This window comes from Nyctereutes procyonoides, unplaced genomic scaffold (assembly GCF_905146905.1).
Source record: "Nyctereutes procyonoides isolate TBG_1078 unplaced genomic scaffold, NYPRO_anot_genome, whole genome shotgun sequence".
Taxonomy (NCBI): Eukaryota; Metazoa; Chordata; class Mammalia; order Carnivora; family Canidae; genus Nyctereutes; species Nyctereutes procyonoides.
This window is the reverse complement of record NW_026575131.1, coordinates 1,661,428-1,686,355: the sequence shown is the minus strand read 5'-3', so window position 1 is coordinate 1,686,355 and position 24,928 is coordinate 1,661,428. Positions and strand designations below refer to the sequence as shown.

Here is a 24,928-nt window from a genome sequence, read left to right as displayed (position 1 = left end):
AAGCGACATTTAGGAGATAGAGTCCATGGGTGTTGGGTATTGAGCAAGACGGAGGCATCCAGGACCAGATGGCACCCCCTCTAAGATGGGGAGTGTAGGAGGAAGACAAGTTGGGGGGAAAGAGGAGAAGTTTGTTTCTGGCTGGGTTGAACCTGGGCCCTGAGTGGAGATATTTAGTAGGAGGTCATTCAGTGTTTAGGTCTGGGGCTTGAGAGAGTATGGGCTGTAGTTGTAGATTGTCTTGAGAGTGGTTGGACAGTGAGTGCCATGAGAAGAGAAGCCCTGGGTCTCATACCTGGGAAACCCTAGCAGATAGGAGGTACCAATAAAGGATGCTGGGCAAGGGAATGGGATACTGGGAGCTGCTAAGGAGAAGCTAGAGAAGGGATGGTGGGTGGGATTGAATTAGTTATCTATTGCTGCATAATGAATTATCCTGGAATCCAGCAGCTTAAAACAATGACTATGTATTATTGACGTGACTACGGGTTCAGGATCTGGCTGTGACAGCTGGGTGCCTCTGCCTCGAGGTTTCTCACAGTGCTGCCATCAAGGCGCTGGCATGGCTGCAGTCTTATCTGAAGGCTTGGCTTGGGAAGGATCCACCTCCCTCATGAGGCAGGATTCAGTTCCTCCCAGGCTATTGAATGAGGACCCAATTTCACACTGGCCCTTGGGTGGAGGCCTCCTTATTTCCCTGCCAGGTGGGCCTCTCTTTAGGACATCTCACAACATGGCAGCTGGCTTTGCTCAGAGCGAGTGAATAATAGGGGGAGAGAGGCCATATGAGACAGAAGTCATGTCCCAGAAGTGATGGCTCATCACTTTTGCCATTTTCTGTTTGTTAGATGCAAGTGGCTGCATTCAGCGCACTCTTGAGGGGAGGGGATCAATCAGGACCATCTCAGAGGCTGCTTTCCAGCAGGGGGTCAAGATGGTAGATAGGATTAGCAGGTGACAAGCGGCCAAGAGGTTAAGTTTGGTAGGGACCAGGAACCATGGGTGGCCCCAGCTATAGCACATCTGTGCCAGATCAGCATCAGGTGTCACATTGGTGTGTTGAGGAGGGTGCAGGGAGGTAATAAGGGTGAAGGTGGACAGCTCTTTGGGGAAGTTGGGCAGTGGGAGGGGGAAGTAACAAGTGGGATGTGGGGATTAGGAAGGGCCTTTCTTTGAGATGAGAGATATTTGGGCATGTTTACATGCTAATAGGAGGAGGGTAGGAGAAATGGAAATGTGGAAGAGGGTAGGGGGAAGCTTCTGTTATGCCCCCCCCCCCCCCGTGATCCCTGCCTTCTGCTACTCACACCTGTGGGTTATCTCCTCCCACATGGACCAGAGTTGGTCTGTGTGACCAACAGCATATAACAGAAGTGACTGGACGTCATTTCAGAGATTAAGTTATAAAAAGGTTGTGCCTTTTCTCTCCTCTGTCTCCCTCTCTCCATCAGATGACTCACTTGGAGGGAAGCCAGCTGCCATGTTCTGAGGACACACAGGCAGCCAGCCCTGCGAACAGGCCCACAGAGTTGAGAACTTGGGACCCCAGTGGAGAACTGGGGATCCCAGGCAACAGTCATGTTGGACTCACTCTGGATGCACATTACCCTGGGGCTTTATTTTTCTTACCTCAGTAGGCATCCAGCACTGGACATCATCAAGGACAAGCCTCCTCCCACCTTCAGCTTGGGGCTTTCATCCCCAAAATCTCTGTCTGGCTGCTCCTTGTCTAGGCAATGCATCAGAGAAGAGGTCAGCTCATCTTGGCCTAAGCCTAGCTTTCTCTCTTTGTCAACTGGTCATGAGGGGCCTCCTAGCAGGTCATAGGTGTGAATGAGGGAGAGATGCTGGTGGGACTGTGGTAGATGATGGAAGAGCTACAATGGATCACATATGATCTGTTGGGCCCACCTGAATTTACAACCTAGCAAGCCTGATAGAACCCAGTTCATTGGGAACAGCTCTGGCCTTATGGTCACTCGCCATCCCCTAGTCATTTCTATGAAGGGCCAGTAACCTAGTGGAACTGCTTTTTGAATTTGTATATAATTCTCCACTGTAGGTGGCCTGGCCTTGCTCTAGAACCCTAGGGGTGTACATTATGGATTTCCTGAGAGGGCTTGCCATAAACTTTACACAGCATCTTTACCCACCACCTATGCCTCTAATATTATAGGATCCTTGGGTCCTGCAACCTATGAGACAGCCTTTTTCTGTGAGCCATACTCAAAGCTGGAATCTTTTACGTCGCCCAGAGATATATGGGTCCCAACAGAGTTCTTAGATGTGGAATATACTGTCTCCAGCACCCAAAGAGTGGGTTCTGGCATAGTGCTTCCTTCCCTGGAGTGGGGTATGCAAGATGCAATCATTTTTCCTTTGGAAGGGATGTCCTGGTGTGCCACAGACCACTAGACTTCACTGAGGTGGCAAACCCCCACATCTTCACAGGAGTTATCTTCCATCTTCTGGAGCACCTATGTCTCATCTAGGTCTTCATTTACTTGTTACTTCTTGTTCAGCCAGCCAGATTAGTAGGATGTCATTGATACAGTGAACTAATGCAAACGTTCTGTCAAGGGTTCAGATGGCCAGGACTCTTTGGACTATGTTATGACCACTGGCCTGGGGCAAGGCCATAAATGTGAGTGGCTGTCTTTCCCTGTGAATGTCAGTGGTTCCTGATACAGATGGTCAGATTGCACGCCAGCCCCTGGGTACCTGAGGTCATGCTGCTCCATGCAAGGACACTAGCACGGAAGCTGTCATTGGGGCTACTCCTGGCTTGAGTTTGCAGCAATCCACTACCATTCTCTGTATTGTTTTAAGGTCAGACTGACGAATTAATTAGGGATATGATGGGGTGCAACTCCAATTCCATATGTTTTAGATCTTCATGGGAGCACTAATCTCTGCATTTCTCCTGCTATGTGATATTGTTTTTTTACTTACTATGTAGCCTGAGGCGGGTGGGTGGGGCAAGTTTCGGGGACTTGCACTTGACCTTCACTTCTGGGAAAACTCCCCTCATGCAGACCAAGGAACCACGTGGGCACACTGCCAGCCGAAAGCAGAGGTTTATTCAGCCTTACTGGCTGCTCCTTTGGCTACGATGGTTGTAGGACCATTGCACCTTACTTTTCTTCTGATAGCTGAGCACTGTCATGCTGTTTCTGTCATTTGCAGATTTCCATTTCTCTCAGGGAGCCCTGTTCTGTAACAGTCATGGTTCAGAGAGGATGACCACGTCTGAGCCTGGTGCAGGGCAAGGAAGAGAACTTGAGAATTAGATCCTTAACTACCATTTCTTGACCTTCACTGATACCACACTCTGGTCTGGGTGGAGGGGATACTGCAGTGAATAAGACCCTGACTCTGCCCTGAAGGGGAGGGGATGATATAGATACACTAAGTGATTCCACAAGTGAAATCCTGCAGAAACCTACGCATGAGGCCCAAAACTCAGAACATAGAATGCAGAATTGTCCCTTGCAATAGTAATCAAATTCCTCCCACCCCCCCAGAAAGTTTGTACTGTCAGAAAAAAAAAAATTACAAAAAAAGAAAGATGGAGGGCAGTCTTTTGGCCTGGTCACAGATTGTCTATTTCTTCTTCCTGGAACATGGTAAGAAGGAAGTTTCCTGCTCCTTGGAGGTTAGGAGTGGCCCAGGACTTGTTTTTGCCAATTAAATGTGAGTGGTAGTAATGCTTTTAGTTTCCGGGTAACTCTAGAAATTGACCCCGACTCCCCCCATAGCCCATTCAGGAAGGCAGGCAGCCGTGTGGAGCACAGTCCCTCTCGGCTGATACAGAAACCGTGCACCCCGATCCTGGAGACCCGGGATTGAATCCCACATCGGGCTCCCGGTGCATGGAGCCTGCTTCTCCCTCTGCCTGTGTCTCTGCCTCTCTCTCTTTCTCTCTCTGTGACTATCATAAATAAATAAAAATTAAAAAAAAAAAAAAAAAGAAACTGTGCACCCCGACCACCGTCCAGGCTGGGAAAGTCCCAGACAAACCAAATCCTGGATGGTCACGAGGTGGTGACGTCCTAACCTTCTCCAGTTTTAGAAGAACGGGGCCAATCTTATTTCAGTCCAACTGTGAAGCAGCTGTGTCATCACGGGGGGTGTGTCTTGGGGTTCCTGTGATAAATGGGTGTCTGCCATTTGCACCAGGCAGGGAGTCAGCCTCAGGATGTTGCAGGGAATGTGACAAACATGGTTTTGTTCTCACTACACTGACAATTCTAGTGGAGGGTGGCTGATGAACTAGGAAGCAAGTAAATGAATCTAATCACGTTAGATGGTGCTTCGAAGGAAATAAAGGGGCATTATGTGACAGAGACTGCAGTTACTAGGGTGTCAAGGAGGTCATGTGACACGGAGCCAGCCAGACTGGGCAGATGCAGAGAGTGGGAGGCAGGAAGGAGCTCGGGATATTCAAGGAAGGGAAACAGAAAGCACCGTGGCTTGAGCACGCTGAGGGTCGGATGGGTGGGAAGGAGGACTCGGACCAGGAGGGCCACCGGGGCCAGCGTTAGGGCTGCCCGCAGTGAACACAGCAACGAGGTCAGGAGCGCCAGAATGGGGCAATCAGGGACCAGGGGAAGGTGCCTGAAGAACTGTGGAAATCCGAGATGAGAGGAGGGGCGGTTCGGACCCCCGCGTCCAGGCTTTGCCACTTCCTAGGCGTGCGGCTCTGGGCAAGTTATTTAACGTCTCCAAGCCGCAGGTTCCGCCTCGGAAAAGGCGACCCCTGAGCACCGCCCTGCAAGGTGGTAGTGAAAACGAGTGCCTGAAACCCGGGGGGCGGTGCGCTCGGACGGCGGACGCGGAGCAGCCCGGCGAGCCGCGGGACGCGCCGGCCCGGGGGAGGGGCTGCCCCTGCCCCTGCCGCTGCCCCTGCCGCTGCCCCTGCCGCTGCCGCTGCCGCTGCCCCTGCCGCTGCCGCTGCCCCTGCCCCTGCCGCTGCCCCTGCCCCTCCGGCCGCGGCCAGGTGACCCCAGGTCACGGATCTTCCGCTCGGACGGCCGCTGCGGGGCGCCCGCGACGAGGGCCCGCGGAGGTTCCTTCCCGGACGGCCGGGCGGTCGGCCCCGGAGGAGGAGCGCAGGCCGGCGCCAGGCGCCCGCGGACAGCTGCAGACGGCTGGGCCGGCGCGGGGCCAGGGGCGGCAGCGGCCTCGGTTCCGACGCCCGCGGGCCCGCCCGCCTTCCCGCGGAGGTGCGCAACACCTTCCCAACTCCGAGGAGCCTGCCCTCCCCGCGGGGCTGCCTGCGGTCCCTTTAAGGGGTCAGCTGGTCGCCCCGCCCCCTCGGGATCTGATTGGCTCCTTCCGCGGCTTGCGGCCTCTTCCTGGTGTAGCTCCGTCTGTATAGGCTCCTGGGGCCTGGGGGCGGGCCTGGGTGCTAGGAGTAGGGGCTGTGGCTGTTTTCGCAGTTTTGGCCGCACGGAAAGGACGCGCGCGCCTGCTTTCCGGCGGTCGCGGTCGCGGTCGCGGTCGCGCTCGCGGCGGCGGGGAAGGGCTGCCCGCTGTCTCGGGGGCTGGGGGGGCCCGGCGCGCTGGCCGCCCTTTCCCGCCGATCCCCGGTTTCCGCGGGGCCGGCTGCCCGCGGCTCTTGCGCGACGCTTCCTGGCCCCGCCGCCGGCCCGGGGCGCTGGAGGCCGGAGTCCCCGGGCCTGTGCCAGGTCGGCTCACTGCGCTGGCGGATGAGCGACCCAGGCGGCGGGGCCTGAGCTCGGCCCGGGGCCCTCAGGTAAGGAGGGGGCCCTCTCCGCCCCCCCCCCGGTCGCCGCGGGGTCGGCCTCCGCCACCGTGTTGCCGCGCGGGACCAGCGCTCCAGGGACGCCCCCGCCTCTGCCGCGTCCGCAGGCCCTCCCTGGCCGGGAGCTCCCGAGCCCGGAGACAGCTAGTGACCCGCTGCGACAGCCGCGGGGAGCCGGGGGCTGCCGGACCAGCCCACCTGTCGCCGCCCCTGCCCCCGGAGCGACCCCCGTCCGCTCAGGGCACAGCCGCGGGGGCCCGTGGGGAAGTCTCCGAGGGCCAGGCGGCCCCTGGGTGAGGGCTTCCAGGAAGAGGCGACGCGGTGGCCGGGCGCTCGGGGGGCCGGGGGGCCGGCTGGAGGGCCGGGGACCCTGCGGCTCGCGGCCGTGCAGGAGGAGACCTGGGCTCTGCGGCCCTGCGTCGGGGCTGTGCCCCCGTCCACGGACAGCCGGGCAGGACCTGCCTCCAGCTCGCTGTGGCCTTCCGCAGCCCCAGAGGGCAGGGGAGCTGTGGTTTAGGCGCTGGGGCTGCTGTTGCAGGAGGGGCCTTCTGGGAGGCCCGGAGCGCTGCTTCCTCTGTGGTGCGGATGGGGCTGTGGGGTCCTTCCAGCGGTCCTTCTCCTACTGCCCAGAGGGCTTGGCTGCACTCTGCTGGAGATTCATCTGTCCGCATCTAACGTTTTGTTGAGAACTTACTCAGTGCCAGGCGCTGTTCTAGGGCTTTGGGTCATGAGCACGCCTGGGGCCGGCAGCCAGCAAACACATAAACGTACAGCAAGGGCCAGGTCTAATGGAGGCCAAATGCTGTAAAGAAGATACAGGGCAGGCTAGCTGTGAGAGATGGTCAAGGAGGGCCCTGAACGGTAGAGGGGCCAGCCAGCACAAGGGCCCTGAGGTGAGAGGACGCGTAGCAGCGAGGAGAGCAAGGTGGAGGTCAGGGGCTGGAGGATGGAAGGCAGGGGCAGATCAGGTTGGGCTTTGAAGGGTGAGGGAAGGGGCCCAGGTCTTCCCTTCCTCCTGGGGGGGGGGGGTGTCGTGCCCTGGCTGCTGGCAGGGCACCAGGAGTGGCCTGTCTAGGACTGCATCTACCTCCTCCCACCCCCAAGGCTGAAGGGTGAGGGGTTGGCCTCTGTCCTATGTAGCCTTCTTATTCTGTTCTGGTTCCAGAGTTTAGAAGCCTAACAATCTGCTAGGGGTCAGGAGCACTGCGGGGCCGTATAGCAACTAGGAAATATAACCTCTCTGTTTTGCTCAAGGCTTTCTATCTTCCTGGGGTTTTCCATGCGGTCCTGGTCAATCCCGTTGCACAGATGAAAGATGGAAAAGGCTCAGAGAAGGGAGGATCCTGTCCAGGGGCTCCTTGCAGGTCTGGCACCGTGATGGGAGCCTTCCTGGTGTCCTGCCCCATAGGCTGGCCATGGAGGGAGGGAGGGAGTTGGAGGCCCCAGTGGTGGGTGGGAAGATGGCCTCTGGAATGTTAACAAGGTCAGGAGAGTCCCTCCCAGGTGGAAGAAACAGTCTGTCCCAGTTTCTCTGGTTCTGAGAGGTCTGGGGTTGCCTTAGGCCACTCAGCATCCCAGAAACTCCTCTGAGAATTCCCTTCCCTCAAGTCTGGCCTCTGCCCCTTCTTTCCCTTGCCCTCAGCCAGCCTTCCCACCATCTTCTGTCCCGTCCCATCATCTGTCCCCATGCCTGAGCCTGCGGACCCCTTCCTTCTCTGTTACCACCCAGGCTTCTGCCCCCAAGCCCGGGAGCTCGCCCTAGGTCGGGGAGGAGAATATGGGGCCAGCGACTTATCCCTTTTGTGCCTCTCCTTTCCCCCTCTGTACAATGGTCGTAAGAGTTGTTCTCCTCTTATGTAGGGGCTGGTGTGATAGGTAAGTGTGTCACCACACGTAACGTGCTTAGTTCTGGGTCTGCAGGTGGTGTGCTTTTATTTTATTTTATTTTATTTTATTTTATTTATTTTATTTTATTTTATATTTTATTTATTTATTTTATTTAATTTTTATTTTATTATTTATTTTATTATTATTTTATTTTATTATTTTATTTTATTTATTTTATTATTTTATTATTTTATTTTATTTTATCATTGCTTTAGTTATTTTACAGTCTTTGACACACACTGGCAATCTGGTATGGCCAAGAGCCTCATAAGCCAACAGTGTTTCTCTGACCAGCAGAGCGGCAGGCCCCAACTGGGATCGTATTAGCAATGTGGCCTGTCAGCCCCTCCCCAGGCCAGCTGGATCAGAACCTGCACGGCCTCAAGACACTCAGGTGGGAGAGGCATGGCTCCAGGCGGAGCCCAGAGCCTTCCATCTATAGGTGGAGAAACCGATGCCCACAGAGGGGTGGTTGGCAAGTTGCCACTTGGGGGCCTGGGCACTGGAGATGACAACCTGGCAGGTGGCTGGTGGGGCCCCCCACTTTGTCCGTGAGAGTAACCAGAGTACTTCCCTCACTAGCTGGGTGGGAGGGCTCAGTGAATGTGCTCTGCTGCTGCCACCAAGTCAGCAGGAGCACCGGTGGCAGGAGAACAGTTGGTACTGTCCTTTGAAAGGGGCCCTTGCATTAGGAACCAGATCCTTCTTCCCTCTACATCCACCAGGCCCTTCTCTGGGAAGAAAAAAAAAAAAGCAGCAATTATGTTGGTGTGACATCGTGTAGGCATTTATGTTTGATCTTTACAACTTTGTTGCGTAGGTGTTATTGTCCCTGTGATACTCCGAGAGAAATGACTCACACAAGGTCACATAGCAGAGCCAGAAGTGCAACCCAGATCTGCCCAACTCCGTAAAATGTGTTAGCCGGAAGCTTTTCATTAGTGAATTAGAGAAATCAGTCTCAATAGGACCTCAGCGGAGAAGGGAATTTGTCGGATTTTATAACTAAAAAGGGAGTCCAGGGGTAGGTCTAACTTCAGGTGTGGCTATGTGTCCACGGGCTCACATGAGGGATGTATTTTCACCTGTCATTCCTCTATGTTGGCTTTGTCCTCAGGTGGGTAGCCATGTGTGGGGTCAAAGTGGTACAGCTCCGTACAATGCTATGACACTTTTAGTGGAAAGGGCATCTGTTCCTAACAATGACAGCAAAAGTCTCAGGGCAGATTCTCGCTGGCCAGGGCGGTGGAGCACCCCGATTGGGCAGGCTTAGATCCCATGCACACTCCTCAGAGTTGTGAAGGGCTTGAGTCAGCTGAACCTCAGCTTCATTCATGGACAGAGACCGGGGGAGCTGAGAGTCCCCCCCACTCAGGAAAAATGAGGTGCTTGGACAGGCAAAACCAAATGATGCTTCCCCCTTCAGACTCTCTGCCTGAGTCTCCCCTGCTCCTTGGCCCTGGTCCTCCCTGCTGGCTTCTTTACATCACAAGGGACCTCTAAGCTTCTCAGTGGCTGCTGGGTGCTTGGCCTGCTCTTTGGGGCCTGCCCCTCCTGGCCCACACTCGCTGCTGGACACCCTGCCCTAGGCCAGAGCTGGTGTTGGGCTGCTGGGGCCAGAAGTTTGCTCCAGGGGCTGTGGAATCTCTCTCCTTTGACGCCAGTCACTTACGAGTCATCATTTTAGGTTACTAGAAGTTTTGAGGGGGGTGCCACAGCCCCTGCCAGCTGTAGCCTCCCCATGCTCAGCATGGCTGCAGTTCAGACATCAAACCATCAACAGCTACTTGCAGGTGCAAAGAAGGGGCTTGAGGATGTCTAACGGTCAGCAAGGAAAACGTTTCTTGGGAGACTTCCCCCCTATTTCTTCACATGTCCTTGCCTAACCTAGCTGCCGGCGAGGAGAACACCCTTTCTGACAGGCCCTCTCCAGGGCACTGTTGGCAGAGGGGAAGATGATCATCCAGTTGGTGAATGGTCCCACAGGCTGCAGGACATTTGGCAGCCGTGGCCACTGTCCATGAGAAATCATAGACAGACTGGCGTGCTATACGCAGGACTAATCTTCTACCTTGTTATCCTGACCTTTGTTTCAATAGCTAAGCCAGAGTCCCACCCCCACAGTCCCGGTGTCAAGCTGGAGCACCCTGTGTGCTGCTGGGGTGTCCAGTACTCTTCCGCATGGCCCCTGCCCAAGGCCACTGGCTTACGGTAATTGAGATTCAGCTTCTGGCCCAGGACAGGGGCCCCTGCCTGTGCAGCAGGGCATCGTGGAGGGGGTCCTGGAATAAAATAGCCCCTTGCTAGCTAGGGAGGAGGTGGCAGTGCTTGGTGGGGACACATCAGCATTTGCCTAGCCATTGCAAAATATCCAGCGGCTCCGGCCAGAAGCCACCGCATCCTTGCTCTCTTTCCTCATTCCCTTGGTGTGTCTGTGGGCTGGTCGGGTTGGCTGACCCAGATCCCTCCACTCCATGCCCGCTACAACCAGTGGTCAAGCCATGTCCTCCCGCTGCGATGGTACGGTGGCTGCCCATCTCCCTGCCCCCACTCTGCCGCTGCTCTGCTCCGTGTTCCACAGGAGCCTGAGTGGTTCTCTGCATGGAAATGGGACCCTGTCACCTGCCTTCTTGACACCCTTCTCTCTCTCTTTTTTAATTTTAAAATTTTTTAAAAAAGATTATTTATTTATTCACAAGACACAGAGAAAGAGAGAGGCAGAGACACAGGCAGAGGGAGAAGCAGGCTCCATGCAGGGAGCCCGACGTGGGACTCGACCCCGGGTCTCCAGGATCACACCCTGGGCTGAAGGCAGGCGCTAAACCACTGAGCCACCCGGGCTGCCCCATGACACCCTTCTCATTGCATTTAGGATGGAATCACATCGCATGTGGTCATATTGCTGTGTGTGTAACCTGGCCCTGCCAACCCTTCTGATCTCACCTCTAGCCACACTGGCCTGCTTTTTGCCCTTTGGACAGACCACGCCTGTTTGTATGTACCTCATGGCATTGGCATTTGTTCTTCTCTCCCCAGGTGTGCTCTTTGTCCAGATTTTTCCAAGTCTGATTCTTTTTATTTTTTAATTTATTTTTATTTTTAAAAAGATTTTATTTATTTGATAGACACTGAGCATGCTCAAGTTAGGGGAGGGGCAGAGGGAGAGAGAGGAAGCAGATTTCCCGCTGAGCAGGAAGCCAGATGTGGGGCTCAGTCCCAGGACCCCAGGATCATGACCCTAGCTGGAGGCAGACACCCAACTGACTGAGCCACCCAGGCGTCCCCAAAGTCTGGTTCTTTCTCAATTATTTAGATCTAGTGCACATGTCAGCTTGTCCAATAATCCAGTCCAAAGCAGCACCTCTTTATATTCATTGAGGTTTTCGCTTAGCTGTTGAAACAAAGGTCAAGATAACAAGGTAGGTTATTCCTATGTATCGCATGACAGTCTGTGTGCAGGCTATCCAGGATATTCCTGGAGGCCCATTGGGTCTGGGACCCGGACACTCATTGCTGTGTTATCCTCAGTACATGGTTTCAGTCTTGTGGTCTAAGATGGCTGCTGTTGCTCTTGCCACCACATCCCTATTCCAGGCAACAGGAAAGGAGACATGCGTGGCCTGAAATTGACCAACTTGTTAAATTAACCACTCATTTCCCATTGGATAAAATTCAGTCATGTGGTCATAGCCAGTAGCAAGGGAAACTTGGAAAGTAGCCATTATTCTGGGAAGCTGTGTGTGAGCTAAAATCCATGGGCTCCAGCACTAAAGGGGAAGGTGGATTACGGGGACCCTGTATTGTGTTAGTGTTTGTTCCATGCACTCTTCTGTTAACTTGGTTTTCCTGCTGGCTGGCTGCCTCCCCTCCTGGAATGACAGCCTCCCAGGGCAGGCGTGTGCCAGCTCCTAGACTCATCCCCTGCTCCTAGGAGGCTGCTGCGGGTGGGGGAACTTGTGAGGAATGCCTTTTTTTCTGTGGACCTACTATGTGTTAGGCACGTTTCCCTCCGGTCACAGATGAGGGTGTGATCCCAGAGCCATCAAGTGGCCTGCAGAGAAGGACAAAGGGATCTGAATCCCAGGTCTCTGCCCACCTGCTTCAGTCCCCACTCCCTTTTGGCCAGGGGTAGTGCTCATGTTTCATGGCTTGGAACGGCAGCAAGGATGTTGCTGCGTCCCCCGCAGCCCTTGCCCTGGACCTGTGGCTGTTCCGGGCTGGCTGGGGGTCCTTGCCAACAGGGCCTGAGCAGCCTGGCTGCTCCTTGCCAAACGGGAGACATGTGCTCTTGAAGTATAAACAGAACACATCTTTCTAATATTTTTAAAACTTACTGACAAGTAACCCATACGGAAAGGTGCACAGATCATAGGTGGATGACTCAATGGATTCTGCCACGGGGAGCATGCCTATGTACACCTCCCCCCGCCCCGATCAAGCACCAGCAGCTCTGGTCCCCTCCGCTCCCCCCATGCCCTCCCTCCTCCACAAAGGTGACCCTCACCTGAATCTTTGCGTGGGGCAGACCACATGTGTGTACCTGTGGCTGGCCCTGCTCAGCACCATATCCGGGAGGCCCTTCCATGGTGCTGCCCACAGCAGTAGCCTGTCCTTTCTTCTCCATTGCACTGTGTACCCAAGCACCGCCATGTATGTGTGTGTACACTGATATGGGCATCTGGGCTGTTGCTAGCCTGGGGCTGTTACAAATGTACCCAGGAATGGAGATGCCAAGTCATAAGGCCTAATCTGTTCAAGTCATCACTTTATTATTTTTTAATTAATTTTTTAAAGATCTTATTTATTTATTCATGAGAGACAGAGAGAGAGAGAGAGAGAGAGAGAGAGAGGCAGAGGCAGGCTCCATGCAGGGAGCCCGATGTGGGACTCGATCCCGGGTCTCCAGGATCACACTCCGGGCCGAAGGTGGCGCTAAACCACTGGGCCACCGGGGCTGCCCACAAGTCATCACTTTAATGCTAGCATCTATTATGTCCTGGTGCCATGCCTAGCTTACCTGCCCTGCACCCCCTCAGCTCCCTGAGGAGGTCCCTGCTGCTGTCTGTATGGGCCCAGCTCCTTCTATCCCTGAGAGCCCAGCAGCCTGGAGCCCACCTTGTCCAAGGTGGCTCCCAGTGCCCCAGGCCACTGGCTCTCCTATCTTCTAGGCTGGACTCTGTTTTTATTTTTTTTTAAGATTATTTATTTATTTATTCATGAGAGCCTTCAGAGAGGGAGGCAGAGACACAGGCAGAGGGAGAAGCAGGCTCTCTGCAGGGAGCCCAATGTGGAACTTGATCCCAGGACCCCCGGGTCACACTCTGAGCCGAAGGCAGAGGCTCAACTGCTGAGCCACCCAGGTGCCCCTAGGCTGGACTCTTAACCTCTCATTTTGAGGCCCTTGGCCTCCCTGCTGACTCCCATTTCTCCTCGCAGCCCCTATCCCTGCCTTTGCAGACACAGCTCTCTCTGCAGTGGCCCCCTCTATGGTGGCCCCCTCTGTAGTGCCTCTCCTTCCCTCTCCTCTGCCTACAGACTTCCTGTGTATCTCCTTGGCACAGTGCATGTCCCCCGGTCCCCTATTTGTATCTCCCTTTCCAGGGTGGCAGCAGAGGATGACAGGGCGGTGGTCCACCGGAGGTGTGTGTGACGCCCCCTCTGGCGCTGGGTGGCTGTGTGATGCACACCATTATCTCTGGGCCCTATATTGGCTGTGTGGTCCGGACTCAGGACTGCCATGGGTGGGCTGTAGGAGGTGCTAGATGTCACATCAGTGCCCACTACAGCCTCCAGGGTGGACACTGCTGTTAGCCCCATTCCAGGGGCTCCTCACCCCTCTGCTCCCTGTCCCCTGAGTCCCCAGGATCAGAGGGATGAACTCGGGTCACGCTGAGTAGCTTGCTTTGCTGTGCCCGTCAGAGGGGAAGGCTCCGTTACTGGGGGTGGCGTTTACTGTTTGGGGGTCATGAGATAGGCCAAGGTAGAGGACTGAGCCCCTGTCTGGGGACTGTGCTATGGCATGTGTGGGAGCCACAGCTCACCCTCTGCCTGCTGTGGGGGGTGTGGCCCACCAGCCCAATGTAGGTCGTGGCTCTCAGGTTCCACTAGGAACCTGGGACCAGGGACCCCACGGACACACAGCCCTGGCACTCCTCACGTGGGGGCTGTCACTCCCCCAGGGCTGGCTGCTCGTGGGATGGACACCCCGGAAGAGGTGATTTGGGCCAATGGGAGTACAGCCCTGCCCCCACCCATGGCACCCAACATCAGTGTGCCACATCGCTGTCTGCTGCTGCTCTACGAGGATATCGGCACCTCCAGGTGAGGTGGCCACGGCCCTGCAGGGCAGGCTGGCTGCGTGTAAGTGGGCTTCCCCCATGCGTGTGGGTGTGCGTGTGTGCATGCCTGCATGTGTGCATGTGTGGTGGGTGGTAGTCGGGGTGACCTTACCGGTCAGCTGGCTTCTGTGCCCATCTGCTAGGGTCCGGTACTGGGACCTCTTGCTGCTCATCCCCAATGTGCTCTTCTTCATCTTCCTGCTCTGGAAGCTTCCATTCGCTCGGGCCAAGATCCGTGTCACCTCCAGCCCCATTTTTATCACCTTCTATATCCTGGTGAGTTCACTGCAACTGGTGAAAGAAACCCAGCTCCAACTGGCTTAGGTTAAAAAAAGGGAATCAGTAACTGCTTCTGTCTTGAAAACCAGCCTCAGACGTGGCTGGATCTGGGGGTTGATGGACACCATCAGGGCTCTGTTTCTCTGCATCTCTGCTCTTCCTGCCTGCTGTCCAACATAGCCAAGAGCAGCTGTGAGCTAACATCCCGCCTCCCTGCCAGCGCCAGCGGAAGAGGACCTCTGTCCTGGTGCTGCTGGTGGAGACCTGGAAGGTTCCCTCTCACTGGCCCACCTTGGGTTGCTCCCTGAGCCAGTCACTGTGCCCTGCAGGGAGGGTGGGGTCGGTTGAGCCAGACCATGTGGACTGAGGGGGGGTGGTCCCTGGAGGAAAACTGGGGAGTCCTTCATAGAGGGCGGGGGAGGAGATGCTGGCTGCTGGAAGGATGCCCACTGCCACTTCCATCTGTCCATCCAGCCATCCATCCCCACATTCTGTGAGACCTCCTTGGAGCAGACTTCTTGCCTGTTGGGAGGACCCAAGTTCTCATCATTCAGCGGCCCCAATGTGGGCTGCCCAAGGTGGAGGTGGCAGGGCTGTGGTTGAGAAGGCCACCCAGGAATGGGCTCCAGGTGCGGGGTCCAGCTGTCTGGCTCTGGAGTCCTCCCCTCTGCCTCAGCTCTGGCTCTCTGGGCCTCCTCTTCATGGCCTGGCTCAGCACTTCTCAGAGGAGTTACCAGTGGGCGAGCAGGCGAGGCTGCGGGGACCCCCTGGAGGCTGCTGGTGGAGGCCCCAGGGACTGCTGGCCACCTGGAACCCCCCCCCCCAGGGTGGCCATTGAGGCCTTCTTTCTTCTCTCCCCCACTTCTCTGACTCGTGACTGTATTTATGTAACAGATACAGCAGACAGACAGATGCCCTTCTGGCAGAGCGTGGAGGGAGAAGGGGCCCAGGGCCAATGCCCAGGAACATGAGAGAGGGCCAGCACTGCCTCTGCTCTCTTATTTCGGGAGACTTCTTTCTAGAGAGCTCAGGAGACAGTGCTGAGCACAGACTCATGCAGACTGCCGCGAACCTCGGCTGTGCTGAGTGACCTTGGACCCGGGGCTTGGCCTTCCCTTCCCGTGTCATGTGTGCTGGGCCTGCGTTAGCTTGTGGCACTCCCACGAGCACCACAGAATACATCGTGTGTAGCTCTAGCTCGGTGGCAGCTTGGCATACAGTAGGCACATGGCAGTTTGTTGCTCCTACAACCTGCCCTGTTGAGTGGCGTCAGCCTCCCCAAGGCCTCGACATGGTTTTTGTGGCACAAAGCACAGACCATGTATGGATTTGGACTCTTCTGTTTGTATGTGTCAGAAAATCAAAGTTAAATTCACAGAAGCTGTAAGGAACGTATATTGATAGAGAATCTGACAAGTCCCAGGGCTTCAGGCATGGCTGGATTCAGGGGCTCTGGGAGGCTATGGGGGTACAGTCTTTGTCTCCCGCTCAGCTGGAGTCTCTCTGATGGCCATGTCTCTAGCAGTCTCATGCTGGTGGAGCTGGGCAGCCCCAGCAGCTCTGGGCTTGGGCCTCTACCCCCCCCCCCGCCCCCAGCTTCCTTTTCCAGTGGCTGCACCTGGTGTCCTGGCTGTGCCTATTACTAGACTCCCTTGGGTCCCACCCCCCTCCGCAAATCAGGGAATGGCATGTGCCAAACGGTCAACCCTGGGTTACAGGCCAGTCCCTGAAGCCAGGAGGGGGGTGTCAGCCCCCCGAGTCATGTGAGCGGTCGGGAGAGGAAGGAGGCTGTTGCCAGAGGAAGGGAGTGGATCCTGGGGCGACAAGATCCGCCGAAGCTGAGCACAGGCACTTCTGCTAGACGTGCTGGGGCCTTTCCGAGTCCCTGAAGGCTTCTTCCCTGCAGCCTCCTCCCCCCTTGTCTTGGAAATAAGAGGGCTAATATGACACTAAAGGCAAGCATGTGCCTAGCCCTTACCAGGTGCCAGGCATCCTTCTGCTACATGTACTTATCCATTCGCTCCTCCCAACCATCAGATACAGTACGTGCTAGTTTTGCCCCATTTCATAGGTGAGGAAGTGGCAGGCATGGAGGTGTGGGTCCTCGGCTGAGGTCAGAGACGCCAGGAGCAGCAGGGTTGGCGTTTGAGCCGTCCACAGCATACCTGCTAACCATTCCAGGGCTGCCACTGAGCCAGGAAACTGAGGCCCGAGAGGGAAGGGCCAGGCCCGAGGTCCCCAGCAGTGGAGGATCTCCCCACCTCCACATCCCACTCCTGACTCTTTTATTTTGGAATTTTTCCATTCTCAAAGAATCCAAGACTCCTGCAGAGGCCCTGCAATTCCCAGAGGTCTTGTCCCTGACCCCATAATGGCCTCCTCACTCTCGCCCACCAGGTGTTCGTGGTGGCGCTGGTGGGCATCGCCCGGGCCGTGGTGTCCATGACAGTCAGCACCTCGGACGCTGCGACTGTTGCTGATAAGGTGTGGCCGGGCCTGCCGACAAGGGCGGGGACGGGGGCGCTGGGGAGCGGGGTGGCCAGGCCCCCAGGCTGACCCTCTGCCCACTCTGTGTCCAGATCCTGTGGGAGATTACCCGCTTCTTCCTGTTGGCCATCGAGCTGAGTGTGGTCATCCTGGGCCTTGCCTTTGGTGCGTGTGCTGCTGGGGCCAGCGCTCTCCCCGTCCCTCCCTAGCGGGCACCGACCCCAGTGGTCACAGGCTAGCTCCCACTCACTGACCAGCACGTTTCTTCCAGGTCACCTGGAGAGCAAGTCAAGCATCAAGCGGGTGCTGGCCATCACCACGGTGCTGTCCCTGGCCTACTCTGTCACCCAGGTGAGAGGGGAAGTGGGGCAGCTGCAGCTGTGGGGGCCCCAGGAGGAGGCCAGGGGTCACTGAGGGCCATGCATCCACCGCTCCCTGGTTCTGGGCCCGGATTTGAATGTTTATTAGGTGCAGTGCTATCAAACTTTAAATGCGCCTAGAATCACCTGGGGTGCTTGCTAACAAGGCAGGGTCTGCCCCCTCACCCCCATGCAGCCCCAAGTCCAATCCAATAGGCCAGGCTGGTGGGGGGAGGATGCCTAGAACCTGCTGTAGTGACAGGCAGCCCAGGTAGGGGACATACAGGTGTGCAGACCCCACTGAGAGCTATACATCTGGAGACTCCTTGCTTAGATGTGACAGGGACTATGTCTTGCCCAGTCCTGTCCCAGCCCTGTCCCAGCCCCAGGAGCTAGGCGGGCAGGGAGCAGGGAACTCCGAAGGCCTGGCTGGGGAGCTGGGCTTGGGGTGGTGGAGAGCTCTGGGTGCTTTGTATCAGGGGCCCCCAGGTGGCAGGAGACTGAGACCCCTCCCCACCTGCCCCCACAGGGGACACTGGAGATCCTGTACCCTGATGCCCACCTGTCTGCTGAGGACTTCAACATCTACGGGCATGGGGGCCGCCAGTTCTGGCTGGTCAGCTCCTGCTTCTTCTTCCTGGTGAGGCTGAGGGTGCCCTCCCTGCTTCCCAGGCCTCGGCACCCTGGGGTGGCTGGATGAGCCTCCGAGCCTAAGGCGGAGGCCTAGATGTCCTGGTATTGGGCTTGCTCTGGGCCCGGGGTCCCCAGCATCCTCAATCCTGCTTTGTGTCTGCAGGTCTACTCTCTGGTGGTCATGCTCCCCAAGACCCCGCTGAAGGAGCGCATCTCCCTGCCGTGTAAGCAGCTGGTGGGTGGCTCTGGGATAGGGCTGGGTGCGGGGCAGGGGTCTGTTTGGACCACTGTGACTCCCCTGCTGCAGAGCCCTTGGTGAGAGGGAGGGTGCCCTGCTGAGGCCCCAGAAGGGTCTCAGGTGACACGCTGGGGATGAAGGGTGGAGGTGAGGGCAGGAGCTCATGGCCCCCCGCCCCCCAGCGCGACGGAGCTTCTATGTGTATGCGGCTATCCTGGCACTGCTCAACCTGCTGCAGGGACTGGGAAGCGCGCTGCTCTGCGCAGACATCATCGAGGGGCTCTGGTAGGTGGGACGGCGGACGGTGGGGAGGCCAAGCCGGGGTCCCATCTAGAGGGGCCGCTCCCTGACTGCTCCTCCTGCCCTGCAGCTGTGTAGATGTCACCACATTTCTCTACTTCAGCTTCTTTGCGCCCCTCATCTACGTGGCCTTCCTCCGGGGCTTCTTTGGGTGAGTCTTCTCACGGGAACGGGAGTGGGGGCGTGGGGGGGGGGCGGCGGCGTGCAGGCAGGGGGCGCAGGACAGGGGTGGGAGCCAGCACCCTGCTCAACGCCGGGCACCTGGTGGTTTGAGGGCCGCGGGCGCCCCCGTGTGGCTGCAGGCAGGACTGCACCCCAGCTTCCTGCGCCTGCACATCCACGGCTTCAGTTTCTTCAGCCTGTATTCCCAGTTCAGGGTCAGATATCCGGCAGGACTCAGCGCATGAAGTGTGTCTCTACCTACATGTGCACACACACGTATACGTATGCACACATGCGCGTGCACACACGTATGTATCTACACACGCACTCGTGTGCACACACATGTATATACGTACACACATGCACGTGCACACACGTCTACATATGCACACACGTATCTATGTACATACTCATGCACGTGCACACACATGTATCTACATACACACGCACATGCACACACGTGTATCTACACACATGCATGTGCACACACATATACGTTGGCACACATGCATGTGCATACACACATATCTACGTACACACATGTGTGTACACACATATCTACATATGCACACACACATACGTATCTACGTATGTACTCATGTGCATGCACACTCTTATGTATACGCATATATGCACACACGTATGTACGTATTCGTGCACACACATATCTACGTACACACTTATGTGTGCACACACATGTATCTATATACGCACTCCTATATGTGCACACACGTATCTCTGCACAGATGCACATGCACACACGTATATATGCATGCACACATGCGTGTGCGCACACGTATTTACGTACTCGCACACGCACACATGTATATACATACATACATGTGTGTGTACACACGTATATACACACGGACTCATGTGCGTGCACACACATGTATCTACATATGCACTCATGCACATACACATATGTATGTATGCTTATATGCACACGTACATACACACTCATGCACGTGCACACACATCTGTATGCACTCATGTGTGTGCACACACACATATCTACATATGCACTCATGTGTGTGCACACGCACGTATCTACATACACACTCAAGCACATGCACACACGTACCTACGTACGCACTCATGCGTGTGCACACACGTATGTACATATGCACTCATGTGCGCACATGTGCACACACATGTACGTATGCACTCATGCATGTGCACACACGTCTATGCATACACACACATACATATACACATTCCGTATGCAACACAAATAGACACACTTTCCCCACAAGAGAGTGTCTATGCAAATTGTTCTACATTTGCTACTTTTCGTGTTAGAATACATTAGCTCATTCTCTGAGTGAGCATTCACTGGCACCTATTAGGTGTTGGGCATTGCTGCAGCTGCCAGGTACGACAGGGAACAAAGAAGACACAGATCACCACATTCACACCCACGGACTTGAGCTGGGAGTGGCTGGGGAGAGGGGCAGGGATGTGGGGGGTGGGTGTTGTAGGGGAGCATACGGTGAAGTGCACTTTGGTGCACACGTGTGTTTGGAGGTTTGTTAAGGAGACAGGATGTTAGGGATATATGGGATGGAGGGTTGGAGCCTGGGCCTCTGAGGTGACAGGAGTGGTGGGTCTGAGGAGGTGGTGGGGAATCCAAGGGGGTAAAGCCGAGAGAGGCCATCAGAGGTGGGGTGATGGGCTAGATTGGGCATGACTTGCACATGCATTCATCTCCCTGGCCTCAGGTTCCTTTTGAAAATTGGGTGCAGTGCTTCCCTGTCAGAGTTATCCTATGGTCATAAAGGCTGCAAGGGTGGAGGTTGCAGCTGGTGTTTGCTGAGCACCTCAGGCCAGAGTTTGCCTCTGTTCTGCCCTCTGCTAAGAGGCTTGAGGTCAGAGTTGCACCCATTTTACAGTGAGGAGCAGGCACAGAAGTCCTTGCCCACACTCACACAAGGGCTGAGTTTTAAAACAAGTCCCATTAGGGATCCCTGGGTGGCGCAGCGGTTTGGTGCCTGCCCTTGGCCCAGGGCGCAATCCTGGAGACCCGGGATCGAATCCCACGTCGGGCTTCCGGTGCATGGAGCCTGCTTCTCCCTCTCCCTCTGCCTGTGTCTCTGCCTCTCTCTGTGACTATCATAAATAAATAAAAAATTTAAAAAAATTAAAAAATAAAACAAGTCCCATTGGAGTCCAGAGTCCAAGCTTTGGGGAGCTCCAGGTGGCCGTTAGGCAGCAAGCCTTATTGTTCAGAGAAGGAAGTCTTCCCTGACCACACATGGGACCCCCCTCTCCCTCTCTCTTCCCCACCAGCTCGGAGCCCAAGATCCTCTTCTCCTACAAATGCCAAGTGGACGAGACTGAGGAACCGGACATGCACCTGCCCCAGCCCTACGCTGTGGCCCGGCGGGAGGGCCTGGAGACAGCAGGAGCTGCCAGCACCCAGTTTGACTCTGCCGGTGGGGTGGCCTACCTGGACGACATTGCTTCCATGCCCTGCCACACTGGCAGCATCAATAGCACGGACAGTGAGCGCTGGAAGGCCATCAATACCTAAGTGTGGCCACCATGGCTGGAAGGCCTGCGGGGGTCTATGGAGGGCAGGCCGAGTGTGAAGCCCCTGGTGAGGAGGACGAGGTCATGGGACCTTCTGTGGGCAGGAGCCCATGCCAGCCCTGTCTTGCCCTCTGTGCTCCCAGGTGCCTTTAGCCACCTCTGCTCTAGCTGGGGGCTGCCTCCGCCTTCCACCTTCCTTCCACCTGTTGTCTCCCTGCTCAGCAACGTGGCCCACACCCTGATCTCCCAGGGCCAGGCCTGGCTAGGCCAGCTGAGGGCACCTCCTTTTTCCAAAGCCTGGGCACCCAGGACTGCTCTGGCCCTTCTCACCCTTCTGCCTCCTCCCCATGGCGCTTTGGCCTCCTCAAAGCCCACTCTGGCAGGTGGGCTGATGTGTGTATATTTTCTTGACCTATTTTTTAATAAAAAAACAAAAGGACCAGGAGGTGCAGCTGTGGAGGTTCTGCAGGAATACTCAGGCCAGTTCCTCTTGGGAGCCTGAGCGCTGGGGCGAGAATAGGCAATGATGAGAGGTCCGGACAGGTCCCTTTGCATCCTGAGCCCTGGGAGGCTCTGGGCTCCTTCGTTTGCTCAGTGGAGGAACCCTGGCCCGTGCACAGGCCTCAGGCTGGCTGCTGGGGAAGTGGTGGTGGGGAGGGCAGTTGGATTCCAGGGCTCCATCTCCTGGGCCCCGTTGGAGCAGACAAGATGGATGTGTAAAGTGAACCACGGTTCTGTGAGCTGCCGTCTCCCCCCCCCCCCCCGGGGGAGCCTGGGGTTTGGAGTGAGCCCTGCAGGTCCCACCCTTTCTCTGCAACTTCTGCTCTGCCCTCCTGGACGGGCCGCTTCCCCACCCCAGCTCCAGCTCCTCATCCGTAACATGGGGACAAGAAGGCGTGTCTTGTGGGGGCTGGTGTAAAGACTTAGAAGTAGCAGGAGTTGCTGCAGATGCGAATGGGACAGTAGTGATAACGCTATTGTGTTTGGCCCCTAGAGTCAAGCTTGCCACGTGATAGGCACTCAGAAGGTAGGATAACAGGGACTGACATAGTAAGAATCGGAATAAGCTAAAAACGGGCCTCAGCCAGAAAAAAGCGAGCTGCAAACAAGAGGAGGGAGGTGCCATGTGCCCCATGTTGCTGCCACTGTAGCTCAGCTCGGCCTTGAGTCTTTGGGTAGCTGGAGAAGAAGGGAGGTGCCAGGTATGTCATTCCCACTGCCAGAGACAAAGAGGTCTCGGGGCCACGAGACTGCTGAGGGTCAGGCCTGACACCCGCCTCCAATGCCAGCCCTCTTTTGCGGCAGAATGTGAAGGGCACCAGCTCCAATGCGGCTCGTGACTGTGGGGCCTGTGTGCCATGCTCCCCTGCATCCGGGGCCCAGAGGCCTGTCAATGGGCACAGGCAAGACCAAGTGCAAAGGTACAGGCAGGTTGCTGGGCCCCCCTCCCCCTGAGCCCACTGGGACCACGGGGCCACCAAGAGTTTCCTTCTCAGAGCATTCCCGGAAGCCTGGTGGGTGGGGGCAGGAGGCCCGCAGGCCATTCCCAGCAGGGCAAGTGTTGGCCAGATGGGGAGGACTGGACAGGCCAGTCCAGAGCTGCACTCAGTACCAGCAGCCGTGGACACTTGTGCCACCCAAGAGGCTGGAGTGACAGCCTGGGTTTGCTCAGTGCCTGAGCAAACAGCCGTGTCAACGGGGAGGCCCCAGTAGGAGAAAAGAGGCTAGGAGCCTGCTACTTTTTGTTCTGATCTTAAAGTTGTTCTTTAATAAGTAATATGTAAATGGCAAAAGAAGTTCGTGCGGGGAGGTATATGTTGGAATGTGGGTATCCGCCCTGCCCTGACATTCATTCAGTTGTTCCACCCCCTGCCCCAGAAGCATCCACAGGTGCCTGTGTGTGTTCACACGTGTACGTATATTACTCCTGTTCTGGGAGTGTAGATGTTCTGTAGATATTTTTTCTTCACTTGACACTTGATCTTGGGATCATTCTGTGTCAGGTAGCAGAGCTGCTGCGCTCCGGCAGCTGCATACATTATGGATATATGGCAATTTAGTTAACCAGTCCCCTCGGGATGGACTTTTGTTCCTGATACATTTTGCAACAACAGACCATGCAGTGACAAAAATCCTTATAAATATGCTTTTGGTAACTCATGCACGTGGAATTACTGGAGCATACAGTCTTAATTAGTTTTAATTAGTCTCACAGTGTTCTGGCGGAGACTAATAGCTGTCCTCCAATGTGTCCTCCTTTTCTTCCATTGTAATAGAATCCCTGATTTTTTTTAAATGATACTTTCCCATAAATATGGATTTTTTAAAAAATTTTTATTTATTTATGATAGTCATACAGAGAGAGAGAGAGAGGCAGAGACACAGGCAGAGGGAGAAGCAGGCTCCATGCACCGGGAGCCTGACGTGGGATTCGATCCCGGGTCTCCAGGATCGCGCCCTGGGCCAAAGGCAGGCGCCAAACCGCTGCGCCACCCAGGGATCCCCGAATCCCTGATTTTTTTTAAAGCTGGGTACACAGCTTCCTGGAACAAGACTACATTTTCCAGCCATCCCTGCAGGTGGTTGTAGCCGTGTGACTAAGTTCTGGCCAATGGGATGCAAGCATGCATGTGACTTCCTTATGGAGGATGGACAGGCTCTGTCCTTCCTGCTGCCCAGGATGTGGTTGCACCGGCTGGCATCAGAGCAGCCATCTGGAATCAGAGTGACTTGGGCATGGAAGCCTCTCATGGAAGCGCAACAAGATTGAAGGAGCCCATACCCTGACCCTGGTGCATCCACAATAGCCTTGGACTTTCAATACCTTAGGATGACTTTTTGAAGATGAGTGAGAAATAAATGTCTACTTTGTTGAAACCACTTTGGGTTTTTCTCTAGCAGTGGAACCTAATCTGAACCAGCACCCTCATCAAAGCAGCTGTGCCGGTTTTAACTCCTACCAGTACAGCCTCACCTACCGGGGGCCTCACATTTTTAAATTTTCCTGAAAAGCCCTGCTCACTTCTGTTCTGCTAGGCTCACATTCTGTGTGCTGTATCTGGATGGTAACAAGCACTATGCCAAATGTGGGGGGTTCTGGAAGCTTGGGTATGGTGATGGAGTTGACCATATGTGACCCAAGCTCCAGTCTAACTTCCCGACTGCTGCTGCTCCCGGGCTCTGGATCCTGGGCAGTCATGTCTTCTCTCTGACCTTCAAGTCCCTCAGAGTGACTCGGGCTAGCAGATGACCGGTTGCCACCTAATACCCATTTTCCCTCTCTTAGTAACCACGCCCCGATGTTTTGTGGTTTGGTGAAGCACCCTGGTATAAGGTAAGGTTCCCTGGCCCTTTGCAGTCACGTATGTGACTGAGTTCTGCTCAGTGGGATGTTAGCAGAAGTATGAGACACTTTCTTTAGCACAGACTGCTTAAAGGGAGCCAACTCAGCTAGGAGCTCTGCTCTTTGGTCCTCCTGGCTTTGTCCTTCCTTCTTCCTGGGATGTAGATGGACACTCCAGCAGCCATCCTGGATGATGAGGTGACTTTGGGAAGCTATTCATTAGGATGCTCACATACACAAAATGACAAGCCCTGTCCCTAATGATAGTGGTGCTGCTGTACCAGCACTGGACTTCAACCAACTGGCGGCTTCTTCTTCTTTCTTCTTCTTCTTCTTCTCCTTCTTCTTCTTCTTCTTCTTCTTCTTCTTCTTCTTCTTCTTCTTCTTCTTCTTCTTCTTCAAGTTTTTATTTATTCATGAGACACACAGAGAGAGGCAGAGACACAGGCAGAGGGAGAAGCAGGCTCCCTACAGGGAGCCAGATGCGGGGCTCGATCTCAGGACCCCGGGATCATGACCTGAGCCCATGCTTAAGCAGATGCTTAACCAACTGAGCCACCCAGGTACCCCAGCAAACTTGGTCTTCATGAAAACATGTGAGGA

At 55.5% G+C, this 24,928-nt stretch overlaps 1 protein-coding gene across 5 annotated transcripts; it reads left to right on the top strand.

Moving 5' to 3' along the window:
- Window positions 1-4,515: 4,515 nt before the first annotated feature.
- TPRA1 (transmembrane protein adipocyte associated 1) lies at window positions 4,516-21,422 on the top strand. Of its 5 annotated transcripts, none has more exons than XM_055343814.1 (11): window positions 4,516-4,572; window positions 13,834-13,975; window positions 14,136-14,268; window positions 16,669-16,755; window positions 16,851-16,923; window positions 17,030-17,109; window positions 17,647-17,757; window positions 17,914-17,974; window positions 18,171-18,273; window positions 18,359-18,439; window positions 20,740-21,422. In XM_055343814.1, the coding sequence occupies exons 2-11, from the start codon at window positions 13,851-13,853 to the stop codon at window positions 20,981-20,983; spliced, it is 1,098 nt and encodes a 365-aa protein (XP_055199789.1). In that variant the 5' UTR covers window positions 4,516-4,572; window positions 13,834-13,850; the 3' UTR covers window positions 20,984-21,422. The 5 variants fall into 5 exon arrangements, with proteins under 5 accessions (XP_055199789.1, XP_055199788.1, XP_055199787.1 ...); XM_055343813.1 differs by lacking the exon at window positions 4,516-4,572 and adding an exon at window positions 5,118-5,225; XM_055343812.1 differs by lacking the exon at window positions 4,516-4,572 and adding an exon at window positions 5,449-5,758.
- The last annotated feature ends 3,506 nt before the right edge of the window (window positions 21,423-24,928 follow it).

Coding starts and splice junctions, on each gene's coding strand:
- TPRA1 (XM_055343810.1), top strand. CDS start 13,674: ATGTGTGGGAGCCACAGCTCACCCTCTGCCTGCTGTGGGGGGTGTGGC. Junction 17,758..17,913: donor GCTCCTGCTTCTTCTTCCTG/GTGAGGCTGAGG, acceptor TTGTGTCTGCAG/GTCTACTCTCTGGTGGTCAT. Junction 17,975..18,170: donor GGAGCGCATCTCCCTGCCGT/GTAAGCAGCTGG, acceptor CCCGCCCCCCAG/CGCGACGGAGCTTCTATGTG.